The sequence below is a fragment of the Physeter macrocephalus genome, chromosome 16 (assembly GCF_002837175.3).
Source record: "Physeter macrocephalus isolate SW-GA chromosome 16, ASM283717v5, whole genome shotgun sequence".
Classification (NCBI taxonomy): domain Eukaryota; kingdom Metazoa; phylum Chordata; class Mammalia; order Artiodactyla; family Physeteridae; genus Physeter; species Physeter macrocephalus.
Genome location: NC_041229.1, coordinates 17,148,471 through 17,174,310, shown reverse-complemented (window position 1 = coordinate 17,174,310; position 25,840 = coordinate 17,148,471). Strand labels below are relative to the sequence as shown.

The 25,840-nt window shown below is 43.3% G+C and overlaps 1 protein-coding gene across 3 annotated transcripts in view; it reads right to left on the bottom strand.

Annotated features, from left to right (window-relative positions):
• Positions 1 to 371: 371 nt before the first annotated feature.
• Positions 372 to 25,840, bottom strand: part of CADM1 (cell adhesion molecule 1) — a 333,247-nt gene continuing 307,778 nt past the window's right edge. The window contains exons 9-11 of one of the 3 annotated variants that reach the window (XM_007126762.4): positions 21,900 to 21,932; positions 2,678 to 2,809; positions 372 to 687 (exon numbers count right to left, since the gene is read on the bottom strand). In XM_007126762.4, the coding sequence (XP_007126824.1) occupies positions 569 to 687; positions 2,678 to 2,809; positions 21,900 to 21,932 (284 nt within the window). In that variant the 3' untranslated portion in view covers positions 372 to 568. Of the gene's footprint in view, positions 688 to 2,677; positions 2,810 to 21,899; positions 21,933 to 22,636; positions 23,060 to 25,840 lie in introns of those variants that run through there. The other 2 variants (XM_007126763.4, XM_007126765.3) reach the window with 2 other exon arrangements.

The window sequence follows — 25,840 nt, the reverse complement described above, 5'->3', positions numbered from 1 at the left end:
GTTCTCCTTTTATGAAACTGAATTTTGAACAGAAAGCAGTTACTTCAAAAAATAAACAAAGGAAAGGAAAAACAGTAAGAAAATAAGTGGGGGGGGGGGGGAAGATTCTAAGGAATCCCAGCAGGCAAATTCCAAAATGGGAGATTTTGAAAAAAAAAAAAATCCAAAGTTTTCTGGGAAAAATAAATGCACACAAAGGAGGGAGGAGAAAAAAAAATAAGAAAGGAACACAGCCAACAAACGAAAAACAAGGCACAGAATTTTCTGCAATCTATCCAAACTAAATCCAAGTGTCCAAGTTTGACTTGGTAGGAAGAAATAAAAATTGAAAAACCAAACAAACAAACAAAGAGGTGTCAAACAGCAGAGTGTACTTTTCAAAGAACATTTCTTTCTTTCTTTTTTTTCTTTTTTCTTTTTTTACACAGCAAATCCCAAGCCCTCCCAGTCTCACACCTTTCCACCCATTCGTAAAAAACACACGAATTTCTCGCAAGTTCCAATATCACTGTCTCTTTATCATCTAAATAGGGCCAGTTGGACACCTCATTGAAACAAAAAGGCTGATCTAGATGAAGTACTCTTTCTTTTCTTCGGAGTTGTTCTGTCCTCCTTCTGCATTGATTATAGCTGTGTCTGCGTCTGCTGCGTCATCGGCTCCTTTGGCTTCATGAGTGAAGTATGTACCTGAAAGATGAAGGGGTAAAGCACCGTGACTGTCTGATGGCCTCTGTGTAAAGTGGTACAGAGATGGCAACCTGCTTTATGGCCATCATCAGCCGAAGTGGTGTGCAGGCAGCAGAGGGGAAAAAACAATTGGAAGAAGAGAGCGAGGTGGGTGAGACAAATGGGGATCCGGGGGTTCCAAAGGCACCACTCCAACTGAACCGCTGCGATATAATTCAGCAAATGAGACATTAGAGCCGTGATTATGACCAGAGGATGTCAGCAGAAGAAGACGTGAGTGGGAGCTAAAAATGCAGAAAGCTGGAGAGCTGCTGACAGTAAACGCCCAGGACCAATGGCCAGATATGTGCACGTACATGGTTAAAGACCAAAGCAAGGAAGAGCAATTAGCCAATAAATGAATTAGGGCCCTGCTGATGTTCTACTGTCATCTCAAATCATTTTATCTGAACCCTCGTCTCCTGTCTCCAGGAAGCACTGTTGCCTGTCCGTAAGTGAGAATGTGCTTCAACTTGCACAAGTAGGTTTGGTTTCCTTCTGCCTTCCATCACAGAGTGGGGTTCCAGATCGAGAAATAATTTGATATTGTAACAGCTGGAATCAAGGCGTGGGATCTGCCTTAAGGAACAAGTGATTCTCGCTCCTGATGTCACTCTAGCCCGGACCCAGATTCATGGATTTGCTAATTGGCATAGCCACTTTACAATGACAATAGACAGAACGTTACGGAGCTGGTGACACTCTTTATCAGCAAGTCCCAATGGTTTACACGGAGAAAGACAAGGGTTGCACCTCAGTATGAAATACAGGTAGACCTTCCACTGTCCATCATAATCAAATCACCCTCCTCCCATGAGGTATTGTATTCTCCAAGATTCTTAAGTAAGAAAGGCTGATCTATTTGCTGTATTTTCAAGTTTTCAAAGTGACAAGTCTGAGAAGGCAGGCGGTCAGATGGTTCCCCCATGCCCCTTTCTGCTACAGAGTATGCCCTCTTCCCTGGGTCCCCTCAGCTGCCGTACAGACTTTGGCCCTGCTCTCTGGCCAAACAGACTGCCTCCTGGGCATGGGCAGTGGGCATACAGAGTGCTGGGCAGGGGCAGCACTCACTGAAGGACCCCCAGCCCTGAGGGCCCCAAACCGTTTTACGCTCGAGACGGGCACTTCGGATTCCAAAGGTGATTGTCAAACACCTTGGACCTCCGTTGCTGTGCTCAGGGGACCCTCCCCAAACCCGAGTTCTACAATCAAGCAGACTGCCAGCGCCTGGAGTTTATACTATAGGAAAGGCTCGGGAGCCCACTGCACAGCGCTTGAGAAAAATACCCGAGAAAGACAAGGGCCAACAAACAAAAGGAAGGATAAATTATGGAGAGGAGAGAAAAGGCTCAGAGCAGCACGGAGCAGAGAGGAGGAGCCTTCCCAAAGATGATTGCCCGTCCAGACGGCACAGTTGATAAGTGTCATGATTAATGGCAATTTAAATCAATTGCACTCATAATTTAAAAAATACATATTTATGTGGCTTTTAAGGCACATCAAACCAAGGAAGTATTCTAGCTGCTGTGACCAGCTTACCCAGAGTTGGGGGTCGGGGAGCAGGGCTAGTCTACCTGCATCCCGCAAAGCGGAAGGTTATGCAGCTGCTTTTTCCCTGTTTGTCATTTTGGGGTTTGAAAAACCACACTTCACCCACCAGCCCCTTATAGTTTTTACTCTATCCCCAATAATGAACTGTAGAATAACACACCTATAAAGCTTTTCCTTTAGAGAAAAATCCAAATCAAGGAGTGCTACTCATCACCTCTCAAAGAGTCCTAACCAGCCGCTGCTACGATTTCTATTTTGTTTTCTCTCCCAGTTTCAGGAATCAAAGAGGCTGTGTGGCCACAGAAACCAAACTGCCTATCCAGGACAACCTTGCAAAGTCCCCCAAAGGCAGGCGCCGTGGTGATACGAGGCCTCCTGGCTGCCCAAGCGCCTGGCTTACCTTTATGTCTGGCAAAATAGCGCCCCAGGATGATGAGCAAACACAGCATGGCAAACACCACCACGGCCACGACGCCGCCAATCACGGCGTGATCCACTGCCCTGATCGCACCTTCTTCACCTGCTCGAGAATCTGTTGAAATCAGAAGAGGAATAGGGATGTAGAGGGTATTACGAGACACCAGTAGCCCTGGCGACACTGCCTCCAGGGTCAGAGGTCACCTCCTTTCTTAAAGGAAGAGTCAGAGAGAACAGTCAAGATGGATCAAGTTCCACCGAGGGGACCCGCTCAGTGCTGCACTCATCTGTTCTCCCCTCAAGGCATTTCATTCTAAGCGGCATCGGATGCTAACGCATGTAAACAAGCTGAGGGAGCAGGGAGAGAAGAAATAGAGTCTGTCCAGTCCTGACCTGGTCTTGGCATTCCCTCTCTCTGTATCCAGCTGCAGATTCTATTCAGGAGACCGACCTAACTATTTAAGGGCTCTCAGAATGGCACCTTCAGGCCGTAATGGGAGCTGTGGAGGGGTGGCTGGACCATCTTTCTAGAGATGCCCAGGGACTTATTCCCTGCCAGGCATTTGCATGGGAAAAGTAAGGAGCTCAAAAGCCCCAGCTGCCTAGAGAGAAAACAAGGATTAGGGGACTAGAGACAAGTGACATACCTGCTACATTTGGGATGTATGAGGGAGTAAGCCTCAGTCTAAAAACCTATTTCAAAAAAGACAGCAAGGAATAATTGTCCATTGCCACAGATGGTTTTTCTTTTATTTATTTAACACTTCACGATGCAATTAATTTTCCTTTATAAGCATCACTCCCTCGGGATGTCTTCTTTCGACTGGGGAACGACATGTTCGGCTGGGGAACAACTCCAAAGTGAACCCCGAATGAGCTATAGCCATGCAGAATGGATGTATGCCAGTGTAAACAATTTTAATTTAGGAATGTGTCTACATTGACCCCTTGCTGAAATCCTAATGGCACCCGAGATTTATAATGTAGTAAAAAACAATTATTCTCCCGTTGATTAATACATTAACATTTTGGAGTGGAAGCTAAACCACTGTCTTTTTTTTTTCTTTTTATTGAGTCAAGTATGACACCTCCATTAAAATGATTTACTAGCTGCACCTTACAATTTAAGCACAGCAGCAACAGAAACGGTAAAAAACTTTTAACTTTACATGATTTGTGAAGTCATATGTGAAGGATTTACCATTTAAATCTTTCAGTACAAGAAGCACATGGCCTATAAATCTGTCCCCGTAGCAGTTGCTGGACGCCTAAGAGAAATGCATTTCACCAGGAAGACGGAGAGTGCAAATTCGAGTCAATTTTTAAGAAAGATTTATCTCTGTCTCTCTCCAAAGAACAGAGCAAATCTCTGAAGCCTCCACCTCTAATAATATTTGAAGTTTATCGATCAAGTGTACAGATCCGTGACAGCTAAAGGTAATGGTGCTCTTTTGAGCCGAAACCTGATACAACGCTCTCAGCAGGAGGGCATGATTTACGCTTTCTATCGATATTTCCAATTCTGCTCTGAGATTAAGTACTGAAGGATGTGGGGAAATAACTCGTGACTGAGGGTTCCATGAAAAGTGCTTTAATTAAGAGTTTAAATTAAAAAATGAAGTATTTAAAGTATTTCATTAAGTCACCTTTGAAAGGGTGACCAAAAAAAAAAAAAAAATCCCAAATCCAAACCCAAAGAGAAGTGCCAAATCAGAGGCAGCAGCGGGTCGCCCAGGACAACAGGGTAAAGGGAGTTTAATTGGAGAATGGAGATGGGTTGCAGGCGGAGGGCACTGCAGCCAATTAGCCCACTCTGTGATGTGTGGGCCCCTCCAGCCACATGTCTAATAAGCTCTATTTGAAATGTGGCATTGTGGAATCTCCCTCCGCAGCCCAATGTGCTGCCTACTACAGAGGCAACAGCCTCTGTGTCTTGAAAGTCATTTCAACGAGGCAGAACTCAGCTATGGAAACTTTTTTTTTTTTTTCTTTTTCTTTTAAGACAACGGAGCTTGTTGAAGGGGAGCGTGCCCTGGAGGGGGCCCCTGGACACGGGGTATCTGCTGGAGGATGGTGCTTTACACGCTGGAGACTCTCACCCCAACTGCACACGTTCCAAATGGCTCACGGGGAGACCAAAGTCATGGAAAAGCCAGAAAGTTGTGCTTTCCTTAGGGAGCTGTCAAAATAGGGGATCTTGTGGGAATGAGAATTAACTCATCTCCAATGGCCATGAGCTTCAGACCTATTGAGAGATAAGGCTCTTTCAACTAACTCCCCGTGTCTTAGAATTGGGTGAGAAAAGCAAAGTGATGCCGGCTACTGAGCAGCGGGGAAAGTTAGGTACAAGAGGCGAGAGGTGAACAGAGGTCCCGTCCCAGGAAGACGGAGGGGAGGGAAGCTGCCCCAGCACAGGCTTAACCCACCGGGGGGAAGCACTCCCCTGTCCTCTGTTACAGGACTGGCTTCTCCATGCCTAGGCACAGGAACATTCTAGAAGCCTAGGAAAAGAGAGCCAGAGAGAGAACAGGGGGGAGGGAGGGAGAGAGGGAGGAGAGATGAGGGAGGAGAGATGAGGAAGGAGGGGGAAGCTCTGTGATAAAGAAGAACCAACCAACCAACCTCACAGGGTATGTACCTGTGGGATTAATTTTTCCAGCCAAAACCATTCTTTTGACCTTTGCTCCCAATGAACTCAGAGCTGAAGAGGCTCAGTGCGGCTCTTTTCTCCCTGCCCTGTGCCCACGTTAAATACCTGGGTTCTAGTTATCTTCCCTACCCTCAAGGACATACATATTTTACAGATACTTATTTATAGGGGTAATCGCTCCAGCTATCTTCTGATACTCACTTTGATCAGAAAGTTTACTACCACCAGTTAATCCCCGAGACATCTTTCCTGCCTTCAATTACTGCAGACAGACCCAGAAGGTAAGTGATGCTGAATTTACAGGGCACAGTGTGGGTTGCAGCTCTGCCCCGCCTCTTCCCTCCCCTGGCCCGCCCCGGGGTTTACTGCAGCGGGCACTGACGCAGTCCTGGCCATCCTCCAGCGCCTGGCACGGCCTGGCATCCGCTATGAAGAGTGGCGCTGTTTCCAGACTCGTCTCACTCCTTTTTGTGTGTCCACGTGTGGGTTGGGTGGGGAGTTTTTACAGGGCCATTGATTGGCCCAAGGTGGTGAGGGGCACAGTCGAAGGCTGGTTACCTACCCCCTAGATGCTGTGGACTGGTGCCTCGCTCACTGCACGAAGCAGTAACGCAAGATTCTACACAGAGAGGCACCGGGCTAAAGGAGGAGGATGCAAACTGGAACGCAGGGTAGTATCAGCCACCAGCAGGAGCACGGCTCTGACAAAGTCCATCGGCTGTGTGGGCTTTCCTGTTCTGCTCACAGAGCAAAAGCTCTGGCCAGTTCTGTGAGCGATTACCTCGAAGACAAAACCCTGGGAAAGTCTACGACTTTCACCATCATCCACAGAACCTGCTCCTCCTGGGGTGCAGACCCTTTCCCTCAGGTCCCATGAACTTGACGGGGGACATCCTCTCTAGATTTCGGGCTGCTTTTCTGAATCAGGCAGAGAAGGAACCCCACAGAGTCTACAGCTGTCCTCAGCTTCTACACCAAAAAATAAACACTAGCAACATGCCCGATCCTCAGCCAAGTGGACAGCTCTTTGGTTTAGAGGGAGTGTTTTCCCGTCTCTAAGAGACACGACTGCTCGTCTCAGTAACGGGTGTAGCAGTGTTCATCCTGCTGGGACTTAGCTTTTCCCCATCATCGCAAAGGGGAAAGCCACGTTTCGACTTGGTGTACATTTATGGCACAAAGGATATTCCAGCCTTGAAGAACCAAGCAAGTTTGGGTGACACAATTCGACTGGAGTGTGGAATGCCATCCCGGATCACTTCACACGGGACTTCAAGTAACTGAGGCGTTGTCCTTCCATGAGCCTGATTTTCAGGGGCACTTTGTAGATGCTGGGAAGTGTCAACTCAGAGTTGGGGCACAATCCTTCCTGCCTGCACTGTCCCGTGCCGCAGCCCCATCTAGGGCTCTAAGTGTAACACGAGACTCTTTAAGGACAGCTCAGTCATGAACTGTTTAGTATTCGTGAGTTTGCTCTTCTTTGGGCAAAAAGCTGGAACGACTTGGCTCCAGGTGAGGGTTTACGAGCTGCTTGCAGAATGCTAAGTTGGCTACCACTGCCTGGGTCACAGCTTCAACCACATGGGGTTCCATTAGCATCTTAGAAACCGCCAGGACAAAAAAATTCAAAGACTCTCCCAAGAGTGATGCCCCAATCCGCTCAGTTTTCTTTACTTTGGGCCAGGTGACCTGGCTTGAGCCTTTCCTCATGGGCAATATGCAAGGGGGAGTTCTAAAGACGCTGGTTCCTTAGGGCCTGACAAGAAAAGTGACTGCTAGTGGAACTCCAGCCTCCTTCCCCTCCCTGCAGGGGCTTCCTTTTCTCTACTTGTTCTTACTCCTCAAATGACTGAGTGCAGGGGCTCCGGCGGTCACGCCGCCTAACAGATCCCGGCTGCTATGGCTACTTTACCACCTGGCACGGGATGCCTGACATAAACTGCCATGTGAATGCCTTAATCATGGATCTGTGAAAAGCCTGGGAGGCTCTGCTGCCCGAGGCAGAGATCCGTGGATAGCCAGGGAATGGCCAGGATGTCCTAGACAAGCTCCCGGCAGACAGCGACGTTGGCAGAGGGGCTGCTGGGGAGACTGCCCGCTGCAGCTGCAGCTGGCCTACCTTCAGCCCAGGCGGACACTAAGATTGCCACCTCGGAGGGGCTGAAGTGTGATACAGTAATACGGTTCAAGCACATGGCAGAGGGCGGGAGGACCACCCTGCCTTGGCTTTCCTTCACCTTTCAACCCACCCTTGGCCTGGGCTAGAAAGCACGCTTAAAAACTTGGGGAGAGCTAGACACTCCCCTTAAAGGCACATACTATTTTTAAACAAAGGTTATAAACTACCTGAGGTCTCATCTTTAAAATTAATACCTAAAACATAGGGGAGGTTCTAAGGAGATGGGTCTTCCTATCTCTATTTATTGGACAATTCATATGTTCAACCTTCCGTAATTTCTCTATCGATCAATAGCTGGGAAAAAAGTGAAACTGTTGACTTTTCACAGCAGTTCTGTCACTTGCTTTAGTTCCACTCTTTTTCCTGGGCTGAGGTCTGGCTAGACAAGTCAGTTTAATTAGAAACTTCGAGAAGCGGTGTTGATGGTGGAATCGCTGCCCCCTGCTTCCTAGGGCTGTAGGGATTAGTCTATTGCACAGGAGGCTTAATGACTATGATGTCATTTGTTACTTCTTACTAGAAAGAAAGAAAGAGCCTGAAAGTGGATTTTCCACATCTGAGACAAAACCAAAATCTGACCTCAAAGACAAAACAAAACCAAGCCCCAAACCTGGCACCATCTGAAAACCACAGCTTCTCATTCTCATCACCTATTGCAGCTCCCGCCATGGCAACAAAAATAAGTGTGCATTTTAAAAAGCACAACTTTATTACTGAAGGAGAACAAACTGAATGGCATGCGCTGACAAAATGCCACATTATTTGCTAATCCTAATATGTTATTCTTCTTTAAGATTTGCTTTTCTCAGCAGCAATTCAATTATAGATGCTACAAATCCTTCTGACATTTAATTCCCTCTTGTCAGAGAGTAGTAAATGTATACAGTACATGCACAGCTTTCCCATTAAGATGTTAATATATATTGGAGCCCACTAGCCTCCGTGCAGCGTAACATTTCTTTTCTGTCTTCTGAGAAAGTGGAAGGGAAGGAATAAATGTAAGGCAAGAAAAATCATGAAGGTTCTCATACAGCATCCCAGGCATCTAGGACTACCCCTTGGCTGCATCTCATTCTAGCAACGTAACTGCAGCTATGCTATCGTTTCAAAGGAACTATGTTAAGCTACTTAAAGGAAAACTGCAGTCATCATCATCACCATCATCCTGCCACCCAGAGCTCCGCAGGCATTCACTGAAATCAGAAGTACCGCACACGGGCTCTGGCTGTATGTTCATCAGGACCTGGGGCTCTTAGGCGGTTAGTGCCTATGTTATCCTCCAGAAACAGGCCCGAACAGGAGATGCAGGAAGAGTTAGGACCTCACATCCTGTATGGCCCACTGGAAAGTGTGCTGGACTTGCCCACAGATCTGGCCTAGAAGCTGGGCTTCACTGCTTTTCTGTGAGACTTCAGGCAGGTCAATCAGCTACTCTGAGCCATGGAGCACCATCATACAATTCACAGGGGTGTTTTGGGAGGCCAGTGTGTCGCTGAATATGAACGGGCCTCTCTGGGCCAGGGCTTGGCATATCATAGGCACTCAGTAAGTGTTTGCCAAATTGAAATCTGCTGTAATAAAGCCTACAGAGGGCTTTATTCCAGTTCTAATCACTGATTCCAGGCAAATACTTAATAGCTCTTTGGGGTAAGGGTCGTACTGCACACTCAGCATTGTTCTCAGAGGGTAAGATGCCCCATAGACACTAGCTGAGTTGAAGTCACCAAACCCCTTCTTTTCATTTATGTAGAATGGCACACAGTGTGACTGGTGGTCCTGGGTGGTGGTCAAGGCTGTGGGCCTGGCGGCTGAAGGCCACCCAGTCCAAGTTATCACTCAGGTGTACCACTTAAGTATCAGGATATTAAGTTCTTGTTGTCAGCTAAACATCAGAACAAGATTTTTTGTGTGTGTTGATTTTTCTCCCTTCTCAAGTAACTTGATTTTGTTAATGTAACCAACAGTGGAAATGACTTGATGCAACAGGATGCAAATCCTCCCAAAGACATTAAGCATCACCAAAGAGACCACAAGGCACACTCCTGAGTCCTCTCTATTCATCTAACAATAAGGACTTAGAAGTGTGATTGCCTTTTTCCACTTTAAGCAACAGGAAGGCACTGAGGATGAGACTGGAGTTTTCCTTAAAGGAGTATATATCTGATAAAGAGAACAGGGTTGTAAAAGTATTTCTAAACATACATTTCCCACTAGAATCTCTCTCTGGAGAAAGATGCTTCAGTGGACCTCAGGCATTTGGGGGTGTGAGGATGGATTTTAATGAATATGGTGAAGTCACCCCAAAGCAGTGTCCAACCTGTAGAACTGGAATTCATATTTTGTGTTGTAGCCTGCCAACTCTTTAATTTGGAGGAAAATTTCCTATTTGATGGTCTCCTTCCTCCCCACGGGGGAAACAGCAGCATGTTGGATTATGGGAAGATCAGCAATACCATGAAATTCAAACTTACATCGTGGTGGTAAAGTCATGGCCAAGCTGGCACGGACCCAATATGATTTGTCAGTCTACTGCCTTGTACTAAAAGGAATTTTAAAATAAGGTAACCTACATGTTTTAACCTTCTGCAACTCAACACTTCCCCATGGCATTTAGGACCGTCTCAGTGGGAAATCCATCCCATAATTTAGGAGATCAGTGGGACAATGGCACTGAAAGCATCTGAGCAGAGTTTAAGGTCCCCTTTGAATGGTAAAGAGCGTGATTCAACGCTGGAAGAGCTCTTTCCCGGTCGTCAGCACGTGGCTCTATACATGATGGGCTCTGGAGAGCCCAACTTTCCCTGCTTCATTCCTTGGATGCACAGTCTGAATCGAAAAGGGTCCAAGAGGGTAAGAATTCCCAAGAAGATACCAGAGCAAAGGCAGTGTGGATTTCACAGGGGAAGGATAACCACTTTAAACCTAAGTCTCTGTTTCCTGAAGAGCCAGGAAGACCCATAAGTTTAAATTCTGATTCTGTCTCTTGAGTAAATTATTTAACCTCTGGAGCCCCAGTTCCCTCATTTGTAAACAACCCCTTCCTTAACAACCTCCCAGGATTTTCATGACAATCCTCCCATGGCTGGCTCATGCTGTCCCAATGGCCTCCCCTGGTGAGCACTTCTAAGCTACCCTCCACCTCTTCCGAGCCCCAGTCACTCACTTTCACTTTACCCAGGTTTATTTTTTTCCCACAGCATTAGTCTGACATTATCTTGTGTTTTGAGCTTGTCTCCCTGACTAGAATGTAACCGTATGAGGGCAGGATCCTGGCACGTGAAATCCGGGGCAGCTCCAGCCCCTGGCTGGTCTTGTTCACTGCTGTATCCCTGGTGCCCAGGCCTGAGCCTAGGACACAGGAGGGGCTCAAACAATTGTCCAGTGAATGCGGATCAAATGAGGTCATATGTGTGCACAAGCTTCCTGAGCGGTCAACTACTATACAAATACAAGCTAAATAAGACCTCACCTGCGATTTAGGGGCCAGATCTTGAATTTGTCTACACAGTCCAGCTGGTTTTTGATGTTTTTCTTTATCATCATCATTATTATTACTAGCCTAACAAAAAAATGCAATCGCCTGTTTGCCAAGTCTGGGCCATACTTTACGTGGGAGCCAGTAAGGAAAGAGTCCCCCCCAAATGCTACGTCTATTGACAGTTTCTTACACACATTTCAAGCAAGTTCAGCCAGACTTTGCGGACACTCACAACAGCCAGATGGTCTTATATTCCACCCCAGAACTGATAATCTGGATCTGAAGGCCTTTAAGTGCGTCCATGAACTAAATCTAGACCATATTTTGAGCCTATATTTCCTCTGTAATCCATTTAAGGGACTATAGCTGGCTCACCTAGATTCTTCCTTAACACCTGGCATGGATTATCAAAGCCACTTAGAATCTGCCTTCCATCCGTACTTTTCTATGGACTGTGAGGGAGATGTTGATTTTTCCAGATCACTTTCTTGTATGTAGGGCCAAAGTTGAAAACGTGTCTCTCTCTGGGAAGCATGAGAGCTCTGAAATTTCTTGTTGGTGCCTTTGCTTCAAAAGCAGAAAGAAGCCTGATGGATTGCTCTGATTGTGCCGGGAGGGCCACTCCCTGGCACGTGGCATATTTACCACCACACTCCACTAAACAGTCCCCGAAGGACCTTCCATTGCTGAAGGGAGGGAGGCAGGTGGAGGCATTTTTTTAAAGTTTTAAAATAAAATAGAAGGATAAATAGGCTTGAAGCTATTCTATTCCACATGGGTGGCAATAACCACCAGCTGTCACCGGGAAATAGCAGATATAATTGATATAGCAACGCAAAACTCTTGTGGATCCGTCATCAATAAAGTTAACACCCAAAAAGTCAATGAAAGTGTTCAAAGTAGAATTGGAGAAGCTCCCCAGGTCCTCCAATAATTAAATCACTGAACTACACCCAAGCATAATTTTTTAATGCAGATTAAAGAGGAGGATGAGCTGGGCAACTTGCTTTGCTGGGTGAGGCTGGGGCACCATATGGTGCTTAGGAAACCGTCATTAGCTGAGGTGGCAGTGGTGTATGGGGGAGGAAGGGGGACAAGGGGCCAGCAGAAGACAGACCATCATTATTGTGAAGGAAACGCAGGATATAACATTTATCCATAATAAGGAAAGAACGAAATTTCTACCCAGATGGAGCAGGGAATGGATGGTAATATTATTCATTACCACAGGTTAGCATTAAATGTACAACACCTCCTCTAATTTATTGATGGACTGTTTAAGACGGGTGTTAACCTGTTTGTCTTGTATTATAATTGAATTCAGTCTCTAGGCTACAGAAATTTAAGAAGTTCATCCTTTCTCAATCAATATGTTCTCCTTCAGTGACCCATTTCAAGACAGCTTCATAAAAAATAATGTATTTTGTTTTAATAAATTTAAACACTATGACAGCTGCTCAATTTTTATCGGGTGTTTTTTTTTTCCCTTCAGATGTCTCTTTGCTGCCGAGTGAAGCCATGCTCACCATCAATAGTAATTGATTAATCAGCATCCCCTTTGAACAAAGGTGCTAATCAGTTTTTGATTAGTTCATCAAACCAGATGCAAAGGCAGCCCAGCCCCAGCCTGACAGATCATCCGGGTTCTACTTGACTTATGGCTCCCTCGCAATATACAACTGCAGCGTTCCTGGACGGGGGAGGGGAGGGGGACAACGTTAATTATTAATTTAACCAAATTATTATGAACACAAACAGTTGTTGGTTTATCACTCCCGACTCAGGGGTGATTGATGGAGCTGCAGCAAGGCTGCCTCTGACTTGGTGCAGAGCCGAGAGACCCGGAGTATTCCTTAATTGATGAGGCTCGGGGAAGGGATAAGGGCTGATTTAGTCCCATTTTCCTAAAGAGGAGAAAAACGACTCCTGCATATCTGAGCGATCCTTGTCTGGCTGATATTCTGAGAGGGATCAGGGCCAAGGAGAACTTGGTCCCTTCTTAGGATCCTTGAGAAGATACAATTGCCACTGTGTCAGAGGGCTGTTTTATTTAGGGTCAGGGTCAGAACTGATGAGTCACTCTTATACTCAGCATGATATTCTAAGCAGGGAGAAGGACTCATTTGCTCTTATTTCCAAAAAAAATCAAGCTAATGTTTTTGAAACTTCTCTAAATATACCACAAACAAGAGACAAAAATAAAACACTCCTTTGATGGCCGGCTATGTTTCTAATCTTCTATTTTATTTATCTATCTAAACTCCTTGGGATTTGGAATTCATTTATTCATCCAACAAGTATCAGTTGCGTGCTTATGATACGACAGGTGTACAGCAGTGAACAAAACCAATATGGCCTCCTGGAGCTTCCACTCTGTGGGAAAATCCATCAGCCAAGTTCAAACTGGGACATGCTACATAGCAGAAAAATAAAGGCGTCCCTGAGGTTTGATAGAAGCACAGAGGAGGCAATAAATCTATCGCTTGTGAAAGATAGTGGTACCATCTTATTCTCTCACTGGGTAAGTAAGACCTGTAGTTAAAAGCTGCACCTTAGCAACCAGCTATTCAAGGGAGCTGCAGTGAAATCTCTTCAAGAAGGGCAACATGGAACCCTTGTTTCCAAAAGGCTGGAGTCAGCATCTACAGTCCTCTGCCTTGGTTTCTCCTGATGAGGAAGGGCCCTTCCTTATTGACTTATTAAGAAGCAACTGATCAAAATGTTTCAAAAGCTGCAGCTGGTTGGCACTGAACTCCCACAACATCATGGGAGCTCATATAATTGTTTAGCACTGACCATTTTAAATCTCCTTCCCCTCCTTTTTAGGATATGCTTCTTATTTTGGATTAGTAACACCTAAATCCTGGAATCAAGCATGAAACCTACTTTTGCAAGCGCTCAGTGTGCTGTGAAAAAGGTCTGGGGCGGATAATTAGTTTGCATCATGGTGTGTGACAAAACAATTGGCCCCCCCCACTTCCTTCCTTCCCCTCCCCTCCCCCTCCTTCTAAGATTAACTATGACCTGGCTTTTCTAGTCTATTCCACAGAAGGAGATGGTCAATATGAGGGTTTTCTTTTTTTAAATAAAGATCTTGTCTCATAATCCAACATCCTTAAACAGCTTTGAAATGCAACAAATTTCTCATGAACCATTATATGCCTAGAACATAAAAATTATTTTAAGCCACTGTACAGAGTGGCTTTGGTGCAATCCCAAAGATGATTCGACCTGGAGGTCATTATTGACCTGTAGGTCTTTACAGCAGGTCAGCCCCAATCTGAAATATACACACAATATACAATCTGAAAATACACAGGGAAGAGAGGTGGGGGGAGGAAGAAAGTGTTAATAAAAATCTGTTTTTTTCTTTAGTCTTGAAATCCACAATTGCGAATTGACTGCTCAGCGATCCATGGCCGTGTTGTGGAAGTGGATGGAGGGCCCACAGGTTGGACACTGCAGAGCCTTTTACCTAATGACTAGCCCTTACCTGAGAGGTCCTCACTGTCCAGTTCTTCTGCGGAATTGGGCAACTGAGTAAGGCCTTACAAGTAAAAACAAATCGTTTTTCTTTTCATTCCTCAAGGGACATAAACAAAACACTTAAGAACTGAGGATGAATTTCTTAAAAAAAAAAACATGAGCCAAATCTCTTGCCATCTCTCTCTTTTATGGATAGCTTGAATGTATTAATCCATAAGTACGTTTCTCCAATCATTTCATTTTGTTATAGATACACAATTGAGGCAGAAAGATTCCTCAGTCTCCACTTTCAAAGCACATGAAACATGAAGGTGAATGTTTCCAATCACTCATTCATAACAGCATGCAGAAAGAAAAAAATAAAGCCTGATTGTTAGCTATTGATGTTCTGATAGATCTCTTAAATACAAATATATTTAGATGTTACATACTGATGTATGTAAGTTTTAGTTCACATTTGACTGTAAATTGAAATCCTTGGGCAAGAATGACAAACACAGTTCATTATCAACTGATGATGATCTTGGATCATCTATTTCAAAATGGTATGGCATCTGCTAACTGCAGTTTGCCTTCATCAGAAAATCTGATTTGCAAAATGATTTTTTTTTTTTTTTTTCAAAAAGAGAATTTCAAGAATCAGTGGTATTCCTGAAAAAATGAAACCCTCAAAGCTGAAAAAGCAGTTAGGTCAGGAGATAATCAAGTGGAGCTTGAAATGCCTGTATCCGAGTTAGCACCAATGTTGGCCAGCTGGGATGGCTCTCGGCTAGCTCTGCCTGGAAGGAAAAGAGATGAAGGGGAAAGCAGATAAACCATGGGGGGCTCAGTTAGGAGATGGCCTCCCTTTCCTCTTCCTGTATTTGCAGGCTGCTCCTTTAATGAAGTTAAAAACACCACAAAGTCGTGTCTGGTTTGTGCAGACCTCCAGGTCTTCTCATTTGCACAACAATTGGCTAATCCTTCTCTGATGAGATTTGTCACTTTTGAAGATACTTGCAGACCTATTAAACAGGAATGAGGGGCATGCCTTGTTTCTTTGTTCATCTTTCCCTTCTCTTATAGCCAAGCACAAAATATAAGCTCAGTGCGTATTTGCTGAATTAATGATTTGGGAGTAATGCTTAGTGAACTACCAACTAAAACAAATGCTCTCTGGAAACAAGCAATGTCAAACTGACCGCACTATTCAGAAGCTCCCAAATCAACAGAAACACTTAAGGTAGAAATGGACAGTAAAAGCTTGGATTTTATAAGTTGTTTTATAAAGAAGCCAAATGAATATTGATAGCTAGGTTGGTGCTGTGAAAGGAAGCATCATACCAGCTCTTGAAGAATTTCCATCATGACCCTTGCCAATATTCAATGGCACGTGCCAATTAAAAATGGGATGATTTGAAGTCCATGGATGTCCCCAAACTATGGATTTAGGCAACTATGGGAAAGCAATGAGTAATGCAATAAATTATAGAGGCAACTGAGTAGGGATGTTCTCCATTGGTTCTGAAATCTGATTGGTTGAAAGTGTTCCTACTTCTAATTGGCTTTATTCATTGTATAAAGACTGATGAATACAATTATTTGAATAATTGTTATAAATGGGCAACATAAAGTTCTCCTCTGTAGTTAATTATGAATTTGCAGTTCTCAGGAGGCTAATCCCTCACTTCTATGTGGCCCAATGAATATCAAAGCATTCTACATACATGCTTGGCACTCACTGAACCATATTAAACGAGGGTGTTTCAAGTAGGCAGCTTTACTGCTGAAGGCTTGTTTCCCTGGGGAGGGCATTAGAAAGCTAATTTAAAAAAATAAAGACAAATATGTTTATGAAATATCATTGATATGCAAAGTTTCCCATTAAAAAGCGACAGACAGTTTATACACACCTCATTAAAGATGAAACTGTCATTTTTAATGGCATAGACTTTAAAATATACCAAATCATCTGGAATCTACAGCTCAGATTACATCTGAAAGTGGGAAGCCATCTAGGTTAGTGGTGTTAAATTTGTTTTTGCACTACTGCTGTATTTTATGAATCTATAGTGCTCCACCATAGTTGGATAATTTCAAAATAAATATAATTAGGAAGAGTTTACTGAAGCACTGAGTGTACAAGCAAAATTTACCTCCTAAAATTGCTTTGACTTAGGTAGTTTTCTTTCGTGATAAAAATTATACGGCTCTCATTTTTCTCAAAGAAAAAGACAAAGATGCATTTTGTGAGGCAGAGAATAGTCTTCAAAAGGAAACTCCACCATTTAACAATACGTGGGAAATTACTTCTGGGTTTTTCTCTTGAACTTTTCATATCATCCGCTCAAGGCCTTCCTGGTCACTTCAATTAAAATGTATTCAACACATTTCTTTAAACTTTGTGAAACAAATGAAAGTTTACTTTTTGGCCCATATGGGACTTTCTTTTGAGCAATTAATAAAATCCTAAGGTGCAAACATGATAATTTAATACACGCACGAGAATCGTCTCTTCCGCAGACGTGATTTTTGCTCCTTCGTGATGCTATCAATCACGTGCTGCACGTGCCCTAAGCCTCCTCAGACGGTGCTTCTGCTGTTGGTATTGTTACTTCTCCTTTTCAGCAGAAACTGCTGGCTTCTAAAAATGGTATGTATGGCGTAGCAATTTTAAACCAGGTTTAAACCAGGTTTTAAAGCTCAAAACTTAGAAACAGCAAGAAATCCTAGAGTTAGTTAAATTCAAGGTCAAGGTCAAGTAAAATCTAAATGTTTGGGGCTCAATTCATCAGGGTTTCCTTTTTTTTTCTTCCTGAAAATTTTAAAACAGAATGATCAAATAAAACCTCTAGGAAACAAAAACTTCCCACTGGCCCTAGTATCATTCCCATTATGAAAAAGTAGGCGATGGTCTCTCTCTTACCTAAGCAGCATATGTCTGATCACTTGGTCATATTATGGAATCTGTTACTTCCATCACCAGCCATAAGAGTTCAGATGCCCCGGCAGTTTTAATCTAAATGCTCAGTCAGTCATCCTGTTCTTCCTGCTTTGTCAGCTTTTGTGGAGAGTTTTTCCCTTCGTCCCATTAGCAGAAATTTGGTTCACGCCGTTAAACAGTAGCACATTGTTTCCAAACTGCATATCAAGGCTGAAACACAATCTTCAGGTCCTGCAGCCATTCGCAAACCTCTTTAGCTTTGTTCTTGAGTAGAACATACAATGTCTGCAGAGTCCCTTGACTGAATGACAGCCTTCGAATGCCACTGTTGTGTACTCATACAGAGAGATGTGCAGAGGGGTGCATACACAGATGGTGGACATAGAGGTTGTAATAATGCGCACTGCTGGCTATTTTTCTTTAAAATGGGCTTCAGAATTTCCCCACAATTGAATAGAAAGATAAGAAATTTCATGTGCTTTTAGAATTCCATCACGGCTTGCAAGACTTATAAAGTAAGTCAGGGAAAGGGAGATCCATGGGGTAGTTGCCTAAGGGCAGAGGTCTAGGGGATAAACATGTATCTAGCACAGGCCAAACATTTTGAAACCAAAACTGAAAGTGAAAAATTATGTCAGAGGGGTTCCCAGTTTGAGTCTCACTACAATTGCATACTAAATTAAAAACTAGTTAATAACTCATTTGGGATTATAAATTCATGAGATCATCAGCTTCTAATGTACAAGAGGTAGAAAGCAAAAGGACAGGTAGACTTGAAAATAATGAAATAGCGGTGGGGCGGAGGGGGGGAGAGACAGAGAAAGAGAAAGACAGAGAGAGAGAGAGAGAGAGAGAGAACGAGAAAGACAGAGAGAGAGAGAACCCCAAACCCAGAGGAAGCCAGCTGACTACAGTGCAGCAAAAGCACAAGCACTATTCCAGACCATGGGCATGCTGTCACCCAAAACCTCACACGAGGGAGGTGGGTGGGGGAAGGGAGAGGGGACACACAGGGCAGAAAAAGAACAAGGCACAAGACACTTACAGAGAAGCGCCCCACATTGGAACAAACAAATAAAAACCATCACACGCACCCACACATCGATAATCATAGGAACGAGTACACCATCCGTGCTTAACGTCACTCATGCATTTCTGCCATAAATTTCAGACCATGTGGTACCAGGCTTTGGCAGAGTGTTTTTTGCATTGCTCAACATGCACACATAACACAGGATTCTTCCTGTCCAGGCCTTAAGGATGAGCTCCAAAAACACAAATGCTCAAGATCTTTCTTCAAAGATCCCTTAAGGATGAGCTCCCAAAACACAAATGCTCAAGATCTTTCTTCAAAGATCCCTTCCGTGACCCTAGTCTAGGAATCCCACTCTCACACTCACATTTATCTTTACTGTACTCTCAATTACATCCTTAAAGACACATTGTGGCTGACTATTGTTTGGTTTCTTTTTGGAGAAAATCCATGTGCTTTTGAATCATGCCCATGCACTTCTAACCTTCCAATACATGCTTATTCTAGTCAGATATTGGTAAGAACAAAAGGTCAACATACATATACAACTGATATACTTCATACATACTCTAGCAACACAAGCTTGAATAAAATATTTTAATGAGTCTTCAAAGGGAAAACATTTTGTAAAATTATTTTTTTTCCTTTTTAGAAAAGTATGGACAGAAATCCAGTATGAAAACTTTTAAGACCAGTACAATGGTCACAACTAGCTGACCCAGTACGTCTTGTCATTTAAGTTGCCGAGTTACCAAACCACAACATTTTTCTAGGCCCAGATCTCCAACGTGAGTATCTCAAGATTATTCTCCAATGAATCTAAGTCACATGGTTGTTATACAGAAGAAGCTGGGTTTTACCCATAAGTCACTTGAATAAAGTCAGTTCTATATCCTCATGTCCTTGGAAATGTGGTCCCCTGCTTTGTAACTCCAATCATATTCGATTGCCTTTTCTATCCTGACAACTGACCTGGAAGACTTTCTCCCCCTGTTAAGTAAAATTCTAGATATTACTTTGGCTTTCATTAAAGCTTTTTGCTGTGGGCTGGAGAGTATGCTGTTGAAAAGAGGGGTCAGAGATCCCTTTGGGAGGATGCTGTGAGGGTTTTAGACAAGTTGGAGCATGTATTTATAAATGCATTTTATAGGAATCAACCTGGGTTATCACTTCTCTCTACCTGCTAAGGAATCATATATATGATGATCATATATTATATATATGTGTATATATATATATATATACATATATACACACACACACACACACACACATATATATATATATTATACTATTCTTACTTCCTTTTTTTCCTCCCCAAATTTCTTGGCTGTAGGTATACTTCTCATTCACTGCTGGTCAATAACATCCTACTGAGACATTGCTGGCTTGAACACTATCCTTGAACTAGTAAGACAGTGGTTGTTTCTCACAGTACACAGGCATCTCTGTTTCCTGTCACACGAATGCTAGAGTCCTATTCCAAGTGTCTCTTTATTATACCACAAAGAGAGATCACCTTCACTTTCTTTCTCCATAGAGAAATACATGTTCAAATACCAGTATCCTAAGATCAGGACTGGCCCCTAAATTAATTTCTCATTTTTCAGCTCAGGGGACATATTTTTTACCTTGAATACCCCACCCAACTCCAAGACCTACAACTATTAGAGTCATATAACTACACAAATGTTACTGAAGGGACCTAGAAAACAGAGGTCTGGAGTCTTGAGATAAATGATCAGTATCTCTTCAAAGATCTCACAGAATTCAGGAATCTTATGATTACATTTGACCCTGGAGTTAATTATAGAAAGCTCAGAACGTAAAGCATCTTCAAACGAATAGAACAAAAAAATCTCTTGAACTACATTAAAATAGCCTTAAATCTCTGAGAATAATCGATAAAAGTCAGGAAGTGCTCAATTAATGATGAAACCTACAAATAACTGAGCTTAATGGAGTGCAGTGTCTGAGATGTAGTGAGCAACATGGGGCATGACCTTGGAAAGTGGAAGTTTTTTACCGAATTGATTCCTCATGATTGTTGGAGTACCTGGCCCTTTAACTAATTTTATGAACTTTTCCCTTTGTGCCTGTGACAGGGAGGGCAGGGGAAGGTGGCTTAGGGTGGGGAGGGATACTGCCCCATACCCACGTTTGTTTTGCTTTCTCAGAACTTCTCATCAGAAGGTCCAAATATGGGGCTGGTCAGCCAAGCATAAAGGCCTGACCTTCAAGGACAGCTCACACAGCATAGGTTTTGCTCAGAGATTTCTAACTGGTTAAGTCCTCAAATGCAGGTCTGTTTAAGGTCAGTCGTGCTAGGAAGAGCTGTTTCTCTAAAAGTTGAATGAACACCATAGGGTTGGCTGATCACCTCTTGTCATTTAACATTAACATTTAATGTCATTAACATTTCATTTCAATCCTGCACAATGTGCAAAGCGATGTTAAGTAGGCCCTTTACCAAATAATTCCCTTGAGTTCAGTTATTAAAATTCAGCCCATTTTTAACTAACATATCTTTCTCCAAAGCACAATATCGCCAGGGTGAGATGTGAGCTAAGTAATAAATACAGATGAAACATGATTCTCATTTTCTGACTGGAGACATATAGAAAAGTGAATGGACCTAGTCCAACCTAGGAAGTCAGTGGAGAAATTCGGAAAAGGATTTCCTGAGGCCCCCTGCTGAGCTTTATTTACTCGGTTTTTATCAGCTTTTGGCTAACATCGTGACCCCCTTTTTTTTTTTTTTAGTATTTTGCCTACAAGGTACCCACACACGAATGATTTTTTTTAAGTCCCAGTTAATGCTGTTGAAATGTACATATGGTATCATTCTTGTTTGGAGATGCTTCCTGCCAAATGGCAGCGTAAACTTTTATGCACACATGGAGATTAAGGGTGAACCTGCAAGAGGCCATGGAGGTAAATATGATCATTAAAGAAGAACAATGTTCTTCCTCATCCCTACATCATGAATTTAAACAGGAATGTTTCGCCCTGACCTGTCCTTCAGTCTCGACTACTAAGTGACATAAACGACTCCTCTTCAAAATGTCCCTAAGATTCTAGCCTATGAACGAAGAAAGCGACTGGGCCTTTAATTCAGCTACTATGATTTTTAAGCAAATATTAGGTTTTTTTGGAGTCCCTTATATTTCAATGTCTGGTGGCATTATAGAATTAAGGGCTACGTGCAGCTAAAACTCCTGCAGCCCAGCCAGCCGACAGGGAGGCCTCATCTCAGATTGCAACCACTGAACACTGAACTCACAACAAAAATGACAAGACTCGACATCCTTTCAAGCCTCACAAATTAGAGTATATTTATGAGGTCAGTCTCCTCGGAACACAGTTTCCCTTGAAGACTACATTTCTCTTTTTCCCAGGCTTGCCTTGCCACTCAGCAGTGCTGAGAAGGTAGATAAACAGTAATGTGGTACCAACCGTGGACTGCTGGTTCTGTCGTCGCCGTGGTGTCTACAGACGGGAACAGAGGATTGGAGGAAGGGAAGAAACAGGAGGAACGGCATGCAAAAAAAGGGAAAATGGAAAAAAATGGAACAGATAATATATGAGCAAGCTTTCAAAGAACATCGCGTGACAAGCAATAATAAATGAAAAGCCAAAAGCATTTGAAGTGAGTTGCACTGTTTTAAGACATGCCTTCAGCTCAAAGCTGCGAGCCAGTGAGGAAAACAGTAGATTCTTTGGTTCTGGGGGTCTTGCCAGGATACATCTACTTGCTAGTCAATAGTCAGGGGAACATGCAAAGTGATGAGAAACACCAGTGCAAACTCAGTGACTGGTAGATGGCTCTGAACGCATCAAGGCTCAGGACTGTGAAAGAAAAGCTCAGTCGGAAGGCTGGCTGAACAACAGATTCATACATTCAAACATTGCCTTTGTTTTAACCCAATCCACCCAGGCACTCAGGCTTTACGACTGCCAGGCTTTACGACTGCCAATCAGGCGTCGCTGAATCAATTGCACGTTTAGGATCCTTTTATGGCTCATGCGCAGATGCCTGTAGATGAATATATGGGTTCAAGTTTTCCATCCAGTGTGTTATTTCAGCAGGGTTCAGCTGGAAAGTTCAATTAACTGGGAGGCCAGGGGAATGAACATGTTAAAGGTTTTCAGATTAGTTTCTACACACACACACACACACACACACACACACGCACGCACTCATACTCACCACTCAGCCATCCTCCACTCTGCGGATCTTACTTTGTTACAATCTAAGGGCAAGAAGTCTTGCATGGAAAACACCCAAGTCCACATAATTTGCCAAATGCCACTTCTCATCATGTGACATTCCAAAAATTAAAGCATCCAGCCGTCCCTTTGCTCACGATCCAGAACCACATTCACTGCTGTGAGCTGCCAGGAGTCCTGCCTTCGGGGTGAATCAGGAGATGGCACGTGAGGTTTTTTCACTGCCAGATGCACTTGTTATGGAAGAAACCGTGGTTTGTCTCTTCTATTTCTAATGCCGTTCAAGTTTTCTCCTTCTACCAGGCTTCAAAACCAGGCCTGCTATATTGGCTCCTCTTCACAGGAAATTCCTCAGGGGGCTCCAGAAATTTTCTTTTTCTTTTTGGCTAGAGGGGAAGTGGGATAAATATCTAACAAAATGCACGGCAACATTCCTTTCCCAGAGTCGTTTTAATACCCCTCTTCTAGCCAGCTTCATTCCAATGTCAACCCATCTGGCCGGGTTTTAATTTTCAGTTCTACCTTCTCAAGGTGTCTCCCTCCGTGATCCCTTTCTGGCCAGAAAGGAGTGGAGACACTCACACATGAGCTGGTCATGTTGAGCTGTAGTGGGATTCTGGGTTGACACTACAAGTGTCCTTACCACGCAGCTATTTAGCTGGTAATTATTTTCATGAGTTCTGGAGACACCAAAAGACTCTTTTGGACTTGACATAGGCAATGTTTAAATGCACCAGAATGCCAAATGTAACTTTTTTTTTTTTTTTGGTCCAACGAGCCTGGTGCTTCTGATTTATAAATATGACACATGAATTCACACCAGTGTTCCCCTTCAATTCCCCTTTCCTCAGAACCCTAGACCATCAAAAAATCAGAGCCCTTCTAAGGAGCCAGAATTAACCAGAAGTCCTAGAGGCCACTACAGCTTAATATAACTTATAGCTGAGTTTCTGAAGAACAGATGAAGGAAAGAAAAACATAAAATAAACCACACCAGAATGCAATACTTACTTACAAGTCTGTATGCATAAAAAAGCAGTTAAAAAACAATACCGAAAATTGTTCAGATCAAACATCTCTACATCAGATGCTCATGACACGTCTCCTCACTTGAAACATCCAAGTCAAGTGTTAGTTTGAGGTGCTTTCAATTGCAAGGGCAAAATCAAATGCACATTTGTACAGAAACACTTATATGAAAGTTAATATATTTTATAGCTAGACACTGGCTTCTTTCCAAAATTAATTTAAAAAAAAGCAATAAACATTTTGGCTCATTATTTTTGTAGCAGCACTTCTAATATGCTTTATTTTCACCAGGTAAATCATTAGTATAAAATGAAAGAAAGGGGTTGGAGTGAAATCTAAGGGTCCTCAAAAATAATGTCTTAGCATTAACCGACGACTCCCCAATTTACTGTCTGCCTACATCACAACATCACCTCAGCTTTATGACGAAATCAAACTAAGGGAAGCTGGGTGTACACTTCCCTGTGGGTACCAGAGAATAAATGAAGGGAAGTTCACAGTGCAGCTTGCCTCCCCATTCTGGGGATGGGAAATCCATCAATTGCACCCAACAGGGAAGAGAAAGGGATGTTGAGAAGGAAAACACACGGTTCTAAAACAGTGAAAAGCAAACACATGTTCAAGTCAAACAACACAGTTACTGCAGCTGGGAATGGCAAAACCAGGGATCAGCAATGGGGTGGCAGACGGCAGCAGACACACAGGCTTGGCTACAAAGTTGAGACCGAGATTGAGGGTGTATCGGGGGAGTCGCTGATTCCATTTCTCTAAGAGCATCTGGTGTGGTACCTGAACAAAGGCTATTTCAAGTAAAGAATGAAAAAAAAAAAATCTTTAGAAGTGACTTTGTGCTCCCCGCAGGAGAGCACTGTGACAGAATCTAATTCTCCTTCATAATTGCATTACGACGTCATGCAGAAACCACAGACACCCTGGCTCTGAAGTGAGTGCGGCTCTGTGAAGTAGGATTTATTAAGGTATCTTAATCAGGAGACTGGAGAGATGTGCTAGCCCACCCCTGTGAATCAACTTGTGGGGTCACTATATTGTTTGATAACATTCTAAGTGTACAGGCAAAATGCAAACAGTAACTTTCCAATAGAAGATAACATAGGCTCTAATTAACTTGAAAAATGAGAGTGCCTAATTGCCCTAACAGAGGCTGTTTCAAACTTCATCCTGCGGCTGGCTTTAAAAAATAATCTTTGCGCTAGGCCTAGGAGAAAAATAGGTCACAGAAAGTTGAGCTGGACTTACGGTGGTGTAGGGTTATGAAATTTAAAAAGCCTCTTTGAGCTAGTCTCTATTTTAATTTTAATTACAATGAGGGAGAAATTTATTGTACATTTATTTTATATGGTCAAGAAAAAACAATCCCACGTTCCTGCAAACCCAGTAAGTGTGTATGGTCTTAATAGTCACTCTCTAGCTGTTTTATGAGTGTAATTAAACGAGGTATCCAAGGGCAGGGCCTGCACTGCTATTTGAAAGATGAACATTTCACTGAATATCGACTTTCAGTCTCCCAGCCATACAGTTTATGGGACCCTACCTTGAATAAATTAAACATCACCTATATTTCACGTGGCAGTATCAGATATTTTCAAAATCGAAAGGCTCAGACAATGTGTCAGATTAGAGATAGCATCCATTTAACCAAGTAGCAAAAAAAAAAAACCCAAACCAAAAACAAAAACAACAAAAAAACCGCATGCGAGGCAGCTGGGCAATGTTTAGCTGAAACAGTCATGTGTAAGCTCCACTGTGGCACATTCTAATCCTTTCATATGGATTCTCTCCAACTTAGAATTGTTCATTGAGTGTGACAGACTGGGGTTTTAAAACTAATCCATAAATTAGTCCGTGGTCTCAAACACAACGGGTGCCACAAATGAAAATCCAGGAACGAAATTAAATTCACAACCTTAAATACTTTTTCTCCTCCAACTAACTGCTCTATGGTACTCCTGCTTTATAATGCCCAGATTCACTGCAAGGCTGCATTTGCGGGGGAGGGGGGAGGGTGTGAGTAGGGTGTACATTAAAAAATGCATAGGGTAGGGCTTCCCTGGTGGCGCAGTGGTTGAGAGTCCGCCTGCCGATGCAGGGGACACGGGTTCGTGCCCCGGTCCGGGAAG